The 9,926-nt window shown below is 38.2% G+C and overlaps 1 protein-coding gene across 1 annotated transcript; it reads right to left on the bottom strand.

Annotated features, from left to right (window-relative positions):
* Positions 1–811: 811 nt before the first annotated feature.
* Positions 812–7,880, bottom strand: LOC132148481 (hyaluronan synthase 1-like). The gene is made up of 4 exons (XM_059557174.1): positions 7,224–7,880; positions 6,894–7,119; positions 5,815–5,947; positions 812–1,487 (listed from the first exon to the last, which is right to left on the bottom strand). The coding sequence occupies exons 1-4, from the start codon at positions 7,878–7,880 to the stop codon at positions 812–814; spliced, it is 1,692 nt and encodes a 563-aa protein (XP_059413157.1).
* Between the last annotated feature and the right edge of the window lie 2,046 nt (positions 7,881–9,926).

Below are 9,926 nucleotides of genomic sequence, written 5' to 3' on the forward strand. Positions count from 1 at the left end.
AAGGCATCGAACCCCCAATGGCTGCCCACTGCTCTGGGTGTGTGTTCAGTGTGTGTGTGTGTGTGTGTGTGTGTGTGTGTGTGTGTGTGTTCACTGCTCTGTGTGTGTGCACTTCGGATGGGTTAAATGCAGAGCATGAATTCTGAGTATGGGTCACCATACTTGGCTGAATGTCATGTCACTTTCACTTTCTAAAATAAATCTCAAAACTTGTGAAATCTCAAAAGTGAACACATGTGTCTTATGATTCCGGACAAGCATGTAAAATGTTAAATTATGGAGCTTGGATAATAGTTGCCTATATAACAGCTCAAATAGTAAAAATTGTATATTTCAATGGCAATTCACTGAAATTGCCATTAGAAGGCAGCAGAGGACTGTGAATAGGCTCATTCTACTCACTAATATAGTTCCTATCACTGGTTTCGCTTTTGGATTCATATTTATACATCATAATATCACTATTATAACATTAAAATCACATTTTAGAAAGTTTATCACTTTATTCAAATTGACGAATCACATTTTGGTTATTCAGGTTGTGGAGGATGAATGACAATGTGGTAATTAGATGAGTTTTGTTTGAAAGCAATGTAAAAATGATTTACATTTTGTTTATCATAGACTTCTGTTTGGCTGAATGTGTGTACAGTTTGGAAAATGTGGCTTCAGTATTGAACAATGCTTGTTAGCAATTTAAAAAACAACAACATTTATATCACCTTTTAAGATCAATAGTGTACCCTAATATGATCACATTTCCTCACTAATAGTAAACCATTTAGATATGAAATGTGACTAAATAATTTTCCTATACATTCACAGTACAAGTATGTGAGTGTTTTCCATATAATCTCCAAAACCACAACCAACAGAAGAAGATCATTGCAAGCCAGTAGCACACATAAGCTGCTGATCCAAGTATCAAAAATTTGATCTCCTCTTTCTTTTCATCTGTTGTCCACTTCTCAATGCTTTCTCTGTAGATTGTATTCCCCAGGCCTGCCAGCAAAATAGCTGCCCACACTGATAGTGGTACTAGCGGGATATAGTTCTCCACCATCTTAAGACGGCCCGATGTCCCCCAGCTGTTTTTGTTCATGGTAATCATGGCAAAGTATTTGGTAGGCAGGAGACTTATTATATAGAGGGCAGAGTATAAGGACATGAAGAGCATCACTGGATTCTGTCGTAGGATGCAGGCATAGGCTGCTTTTATCAGACCAATCAGTTGGATGCAGCACAAGACCCACAAAATGTCCCACAGAGTGCCTGTCCAGAAGAGCTTGATAATGGTGGCAGTGACAAAAAAAGGAAAGATGCCTGTGACAATGGATTCATAGGTCATCCACAGATGATGCTTGTGCCACCACATGGCATTATAGAGCCATTCACGGAAGTAGGATTTGGTCCAACGCGTCTGCTGATTGAGCCAACGCAGAAACTGATTGGGAGTCTCTGTGTAGCACTTAGAATGGGCAGTGTACCTTAAAGAAACAGAAACTCAGTTAAAACATGCCTTTTTGAAATTATAAATCATAAGTAGTTCACAGGAAATGGACCTCATGGTTTATATGGTAAATAATGCTATCATTGCTATCATTAGACTAACTTCCACCATTTGACCGTTTGGTTCCTGCTGCCATTGCCATTGCAGGTCACGTCATTTTCACAACTTACAACTTTCAAACTGTTTTACAGAGTTGTTTATTTATTTATACATTGTGACGAGTCAGCTGCCTCCTCCCTGATTGTCACCGGCACCCCGTCCTAAATCGCCGCCCTTCACCAGGCTCCCGACTGGAGTGGGTGTGTGAGAGGAGGGGCGCTGGAAGAGTCAGGGCTGGCGGCGTGTGATGGGGCACACCTGAAGGAAATTAAGCCTCATCACCGCCGCTGTTTAAAAGCCCAACGCGCCTCTCCTCGGGAGACCGGTCTCTTCCCCGTGCATGCACACTGGTGTCCTCGTGGGTCCAGGAAGGGGAGTTGAGGGACTCCCGCGCCACTGGAGATGTGAGCTGCCGGACCCGTGATCCGGATGGGAACCGCACCCATTTACACGGCTGTCGGGCCAGGATGCCGGGCCGTCCATTCCCTATCAGTGCCGCGGCCAACGAGAGTGATGCGGCCGCTAGAGGAAGCCGCCGCCCCTCGCGCCCCGGGCCGAAGGGTGGAGCGCATGCGGCCGCCGGACTCCGCCCCTTACCTGGACCCTTCCTCCATGAACACTGCCCGACACACACGAACCCCGCAGCACCACGAGGACACCAGATTCCCTGTTTGTTTTGGACACGCTTCCCCTTTGGCCACCTTTATCCCCTCTTTTATTTGATTTTCTGTTAATAAAAGCCTCTCCGAGGCCTGATGCCACGCCCACTGTGTCTGTCTTGTGCTCCTCAGGGGCGATTCTAGGATTTTGATTTTAGGGGGGCTCAGCCCCGAATAAGGGTATAATTAAAAAAAATATTATTTGACTATTAGGGTTGGGTGGTATGCTACTAACCTTACTGCAATCCACTATTCCATTGTATTCCCTGTATTTCATATATGGGAGTAGGAGTACTGACTGAGCCATATACAACACTGTAATAAAAAAATTATTATTGGATGTGACCACTAGAAAATAGGGAATGTCGATTTTTTTCTTTTTTACAATGAAGACCTCCTGATTCATTCCCTGTACAAACACATGCACATATGTTTCCAGTACAAACACAACATTTTACTGTTTGCATTTCTATGCTCACATACAAACCTCAGATAGGATTTTTTTTCCTTTGACGATACCACTGCTTTTTCTTATAAAATGTACAGGGAAATTGGCAGACAATTAAATCAATGTCAGGGTTCAATGACTGAAATGAATCTTGGGAACACAGTGGTATTGTGTGTGTGAGAGGCTGTCTACGTTCTATTCTCACCTGACTGTTGCTCATTTGCAGACCTACTCCCGCACGACAAGAAAACATTTCGTATATCCATCTACAATGAAATATAAATTATTTTAGTTTTTTAGCTTTATAATCAACAATACGGTTGGATATTCATAAAGTCACCCCATGAAAATTGATGTCATTTTAAGTATTTTAACTAACCAGCTAATATTCATTAAGAATATAGACAAACCATGTATTAATGTAATTGTCTATTGGCAATTTGATTAATCTGTACTATATTTATTTCTATTTATTAAAAATAACAACATGAATTATCAATTTGCCACTTCTATAAATCAAGTACAAATCTAGTATAAATAGTATAAATCAAGAAAATCAAAAATCCCTTTACTCTACAGTACGCTTACTCTAATTTATGTATCATGACACTCCTCCTGATTCATTATTACTTAATACAAAACTATATTTAATAATACAAAACAAAATAACTCCACATTCTCTCTCTGGGCCATCTAGTGCTTTCAGACAATGATGTGTGTCTTTAATCATTTCTGTGCATGGCTGCATAATGTAATGTCAAAATACATAATAATATATCTGTAATTTTAAAAAGTAAATGAAAATAAATCATGATCGTTTTCTGAATCTAAAGTATGTTTTCATGGGTGTTAATCACTTCATTTTTGTAGGAATAAAAAACAACTATCACACAAGATATTGGTATTGGAAACGTATTGGTATTGGATGAGAAACCGAGCCGTCCCGTGTGCTCCCAATGCTCCAGTAACATTACATTATGTAAACTGCAATGCATTTATGACAAAGAACTGCACCGATGCAGATGTAATATCATAGCATTAGCAATCTATCAATAAATGCACGCACACACGAGACACACACCTTGTGCTCTCTGATGCGCTAAATCCAAGCAGACTCAGATAAGGGGAGGAGCCGAAACTTGACGCAGCTTGCCGCCATTTCAAATGAGTTTTTTTAAAGGGGACTGAAGCGATCAAAAATGTATTAATCAAATATTTTTTTAGGGGGGCTGGGCAGAAGTTTAGGGGGAGGCATGGTAGCCCCCCTAAAAAGGGCCTAGTGACGCCCCTGGTGCTCCTCCCGTCACAACATCTATCAGAAAGACATTTTAACTGTTGAACAAACAGTCACAGCCTCATTTTCATTCCTGTCAAATATGGTGTACACATGGCATTGATCATTTTATGTTTTAGCTAATTCATCATACATCTAATTTATACATTTTCATACAATCTGCTTATGCCATTCTAATAGTTAGGTAAGGATTGCAATGTGCTTAGAACAGAGTGAACTGTTTAAATGCGGCTGCAATTTACTTTTTTTTCCACTTTAATAAATTATATGAAAGCAAGTAAAAAGATGGCTCCCTTTAAAATCACTGAAGTTGTCAATTAATAAAGCTCTTTTTTACATCGTGTGAACTTTGTTATGAGAGAACTTGCATTTAATCGTTGAATTAAACGTGATTTATAATAAATGTTGCTTGTTGCTACAGCAATAAAACCATTCTTGTGAGTTCAGTAGTGGATCTATACTTTGTGAAATAGGCTGCCCTTTGCTTTTAAGATAAATACTTTGCTTTAGTTATCAGATGGACAGCTTGCAATGGCCACTGTAAAAGGTGATTGTTTTATTGCGTATTTCAGCATGATTGTCTTGTACCAATATGAAAGTATGATTTAGACATCAGTGTATGTGTGTTTATATGTCCTGAAAGGTGATGAAATATGTCAAACTCGTATGTAGGAGAGAAAAAAATCAGGTTGTGCAAAAATATGCTTTCAATGAAAATCTTAACAGATGACTGTCATAAGGCCACTGGCAACCTAAAACTGTTTTCAGCTGGGCTCTAGCTGCTTCAGAAAGGATACAAGGGAGAGGAACTGATCAGAAATGTATCAGAAGAAGGGAGACAGATGGCACCAAGTACAAATACAATTTTACATAATGCCATGTGATACTGTATGTAGAGGCATGTCTACATCTGAAAAGTTCATCTAGAATATAGATTTAGTCAAATGGCACAGTGAGGACATTTACTGCACTCACAGTAAACTTTGTCCTGGCATAAAACCTTATGGCCATGTCATACCTTCATCACACCTTTTGATAACACAAAGGTTAAAACTTTTACACTCGTTATGGGTTTAATGTGAGTCATGCAAGCTGTTATAAGAAGTATATGTTATAAAAGTATAAAAGTATATGTTATAAAAAAGTAAGCGTTTCTTCTTTTTGACAGTAACTGCCTGTTTTACTGTAATCATTTCAGCAACAATGGTGATTTGAAACATGTATATTGCATTGTTTGCTCTTGAATGAACTGATTGTTAAAATTTCTGAATAGAAAGATCACAATGTGAAGTTTCTGTAAATCAAATGTTCTCTATATATATATTACAATAATCTTATGTTTTGAAAAAAAAATAATTGTGTGGATGAAAATATGTGTAATTGAAATGAAACCATAAGTTCAGTTTTGAAAGATTGTGTGATCAGTTTGGATCTTTGTACTAAGAGTTTTGAAAATATATACCTTAACACCAAAGTGAATAAAACATAAAAAAAGTTTATATATCAATGCTCCATGTTTTTTTTTTTAGATCAGTGTGTTATGAATGAAATGTATGTTTTCAGAAAGAGTCTCTAATTTTGAGACTAATATGAATAGTTTTTTGGTCTGAGTGAGTTTTAGAGGTGAGATCAACTGTTTGGCCAAGATTCATGTTGGTAATGCAGTCTGTATGAACAGTTTTGAAAATGAGGCTTCAGTACTGAACAGTGCTTGTTTGCAATTGAAAAAAAAAATTGCAATGTTGATTGTATTAAGTTGACCCTCATCACATCACTTATTGGGAATAATACTGTAACTACTTACTTTGTACCATAGCCCATGCTTAGCACTCGATTGGTGAGATGACGGTCATCCCCGAAAGTGCAGTGGGTGCCAAGAAACTTCTGGTTGTACCAAGATTCCAGAAACTGCTGCAGCAGGTCATTCCTATAAAGACCTAATATCAAGATCAACGAAACTCAGTTTTTCCTACAGACAAAAAACTGCAACTCAGATCAAAGGAACACCTCAAATATACCTGCTAGGGTAGGGTACAACATTTCTATCTGTGTTTCTCAACAACGGAGTGGTTGCAGCTTTTTGGCAATGCAGACTCGCAGGACTGATCCAGTGTACAGTATTCTAAGCAGTCTATAGATATTATTCCATATTAGATTTCCATTAGATTTTTTTTTACATTCAGTGACAATCTCCTTTTCTTCAACGATTTGAAATAATGAGAATACTTCCATCGCAGAAATGTAAAGCTCTGGCCATTTCTGACTACGTCTGTTCCCGCGCACGCATTGAGTGTGTGATTCTACGTGATTACGTTCATTTTAATTCAGTATTTTAATATTTTTGAATGCTAATTAATTAAACTGAAAAGTAACTTGCATTACTTTTTAAAAACAGTAATTAATGTACAAACTGATGAAATAATGCGATACTTCAGAAAAGTGATGTGATTACGTAACGCCTTACCCCCAACACTGTTCACGAGTCAAACAGGTCATTATGATCTACTGCACAAAATCTCCTACATGTTCCTCGATCGAAGTTAAAGTCCAGGGGTGACCGCACATTTGGAAAATGGAACAGTTTACCAGTGATTTTGAGACAATTATCGTCTCTGAATGAATTTATGAAGCCAGTAAAAACATATTTTTTACATTAGTTTTTGATCACAGATAAGTGCTGAGGTATTGTTATCGTAGTTACCCAACTGGACTAGTCTTGAACGGTTTGTACTGATGTTCTTTGGTGGTTATACATTTTTAATTATTACCATTATCATCATTTTTTTATTTGATTTCATTGTACAGCACTGTGGTCAACTTTTGTTGTTTTTTTATGTGATTTAAAATTCAAATTGTAGTTGGAAGTAAGAGTTTGTGTATTACCCAAAGGGCCGCTAATACAGGAGACACAGTCGAAAAAGGACTGGCAGGACCTCTCAATGTTAAATGCCATCCAGTAGCGCAGGCTGCTCATGAAGCTGATATAGGAGTCACTGGTGTTCAGGATCATCACATTGCCCCCCACGGCACCATACTTTTGGTCGCTCTCCAGCACCTTGCAGAGCTCCACTGTGGCTAGTGGGTCTAGTTTTGTGTCCGAGTCACATACCTGATTAAACAGCAGAATAAAACAAAATGGAGTATTTCTTGGATGAAGTATTTCTTTCAAATGTATGTTGCTGTTTTGCTTAATCTTAGAATAAACTTGTTTACCTGTATATAATCCACAGAGGATAAAGTGCCTAGTGCCTTGAACGCTGTATACATCACTTCCCTCTTTCCTCCCCATTTCTGCATAATGCACACACAGTTCTTGGTCCTGATGAGTTCTTCAACCTCTGAGCACTGAGGGTCTTCAAACACAACTCCATCATTTTGGTCAGTGGGCTTCCACGAGTGGTAGTTGTTTTGCCATATATAACAACCAGGATCCTGGTCTGCGAAGACCTCACGGAACATCTCCATCATGTATCGGTCATCTTCTGAGTTTCCGTCCACAACCATGACGATGCGCAGCAGCCCAGGTGGGTAGTGCAGAGCCCGTATTGAATGAAGGCACTCACTGAGATAAGCAGGGTCCTCCTGAAAGGCTGATATAGACAAGCCGATGGTTTTTGTGTAAGAGCATGGTTTGCGTCTTGCATTCATGCGCCGATGCTCCACAAAGGCAAACACACTCTGAATTAGGATGTGTATGCAAAGCAACACTCCATAGAAACCTAATGAGATGATGTTATATGGAGATGTGACTATCTGGAAATCATTGATGTATGCCCATAACATCACCCCGAGTACCAGGAGAGCAAGGAGAAATGTGAGCAGGGCTCGCACCACTGAGCAAAATCTCCTTAACGCTGTGTTGATACCCATTTGCTTGTGTAAATGCTAGAAATAATGTGTGTGTTTGTGGGGGGGGGGGGGGGGGTTAAAAATAAGAATAATTAATTTGTAATAAAATCATCATCATCATCAAATAAACAATGAAAGGCCAATATGTTCCCTGGAGCACAAAACCTTAAAGTCTTAAGTTGTTGGGGTATATTTGTAGCAATAGCCAAAAATACACTGAATCAGGCAACATTACTGATTTTTCTTTTATGATTAATCATTAGGATATTAAGTAAAGATCATGTTCCATGAAGATATTTTGTTAATGTTGTACAGTAAATATAACAAATAAATATAAATATAACAAAACTTAATGTTTGATTAGTAATATGCATTGCTAAGAACTTCATCAGAACAACTTTAAAGATGATTTTCTCAATATTTAGATTTTTTTGCTCCCTCAGATTCCAGATTTTCAAATAGTTGGATCTCAGACAAATATTGTCCTCCGAACAAACCACACATCAATGGAGAGATGATTTATTCGGCTATCAGTGTAAAAGCTTGTAAAAATCACATTTTCTTTTTTTTGTGCCAGGGTAACATATACCTTGTAATCTCAGTGATCCAATGCTTTAGTAGAAATATCAACCAATATTGCACAAAGTAAATTCTATTAATGCATTTAATGTAAATATTAAGTATTATATAATGTGGAATATATTAACATACCTATTCAATCGTACAACTTCTTCTTTGCCCTGTTCCCCACTGAAGTAACTGTTCATTCAGGACTTAAACACCTAAAGTCTGGCTCTGAGCTCAGGAAACATCCCTTCTGTAGGTGTGTTATGTGTTATCAGATCACTCCCCCCTCTCAAGACTTTTCCATGACTCGCACACTCCACATCAAAACTCAGAGTGGTGACACTTCAAGTGAAGGGGTGTAAGATTGACATGACACCTTCATAATCAGGACATGAATATGAAGGAAGGTTTATGCACATTTATCACAACTGTCATTAAGTGTCATTCCCTCAATTATCTGATTTTCAAAGGGATCATATGATGTTGCTAAAAAATAACATTATGTTGTATATATAATGAAATGCAATGTGTTTATTTCCACATACTGTACATTATTGTTTCTCCTCTATGCCCCTGCTCTCTGAAACGCATTGTTTTTTTACAAAGCTCATCGTACTGAAAAAGTGAGGTGTGCTCTGATTGGCCAGCTATCCAGTGCGTTGTGATTGGCTGAATGACCTTGTGACGGAAATGTTATGCCCCTTAATATACTGTGATGCGTGTCCCGGCACGACCAGACAAAACCCATTATAAACTAGTCATTTGTTGCATCTAGTGGTGACAATTACTGAATATAATGACTTATACTGTCTTTTTACGTGTTGTGTCACCCCGCGTAAACATAAAACTATGTCTGCATTGCTGATCGGAGAAAAAAGACAAACAACAAGCACTACTCTACACTACTCAAAACTTGCATTTAAATCATCAGTGGCAAATTATTTAAATATGTGAACGTACTTAGAGACTGTGAGTCAGAACAGCTGGCATTGTAGTGACAATCTTCGTCATCGTCCTCCATAAAATGCGCCGCACACTTCTGAATATTTGTCTTGGAACAGTGTTGTAAATACAACTTAACCACTGATTTTTAGTTGTGTCCTCTTTTGGAAAACCCAACAAAGTAGTTTCGCTTTCACAACGAAACAGTGTCTCCACAAAATGGCAGCAGCGGCAACAGCTAGAATAAAAGGTTACGCTGCCTTTTGTGTGTGAACATTTGGTAGGTAGACATAGTGAGTAGACATGTGGGGGCATGCTTAAACGATGCATTTTAGGAGGATGTGGATGAGTCTTATGTAAGATTCTTTTATTAAAATATCCAAAAACCACTAGAACTAGTGTTACCGTATATATTCTGCTGACTTGTGTACTTACATTATCCAAAATGTTTAGAAGAATGTTTAAATCCAGAAATAATACATTTTAATTAGTTACACAGATCGTGTCCATAGTGTCATTGTGTCACCTGCCAATGACGTCATAAGCCCTAGATTTTGG

This window comes from Carassius carassius, chromosome 9 (assembly GCF_963082965.1).
Source record: "Carassius carassius chromosome 9, fCarCar2.1, whole genome shotgun sequence".
In the NCBI taxonomy this organism is placed as follows: Eukaryota; Metazoa; Chordata; class Actinopteri; order Cypriniformes; family Cyprinidae; genus Carassius; species Carassius carassius.

Bases quoted from the DNA above. Each gene is read 5' to 3' on its own strand.
- LOC132148481 (XM_059557174.1), bottom strand. From the start codon at position 7,880: ATGGGTATCAACACAGCGTTAAGGAGATTTTGCTCAGTGGTGCGAGCC. The intron at 7,120-7,223 runs GTAAACAAGTTT...CTGTTTAATCAG, and splicing joins CCTCTGTGGATTATATACAG to GTATGTGACTCGGACACAAA. The intron at 5,948-6,893 runs GTAATACACAAA...TCTTGATATTAG, and splicing joins CTGTATTAGCGGCCCTTTGG to GTCTTTATAGGAATGACCTG.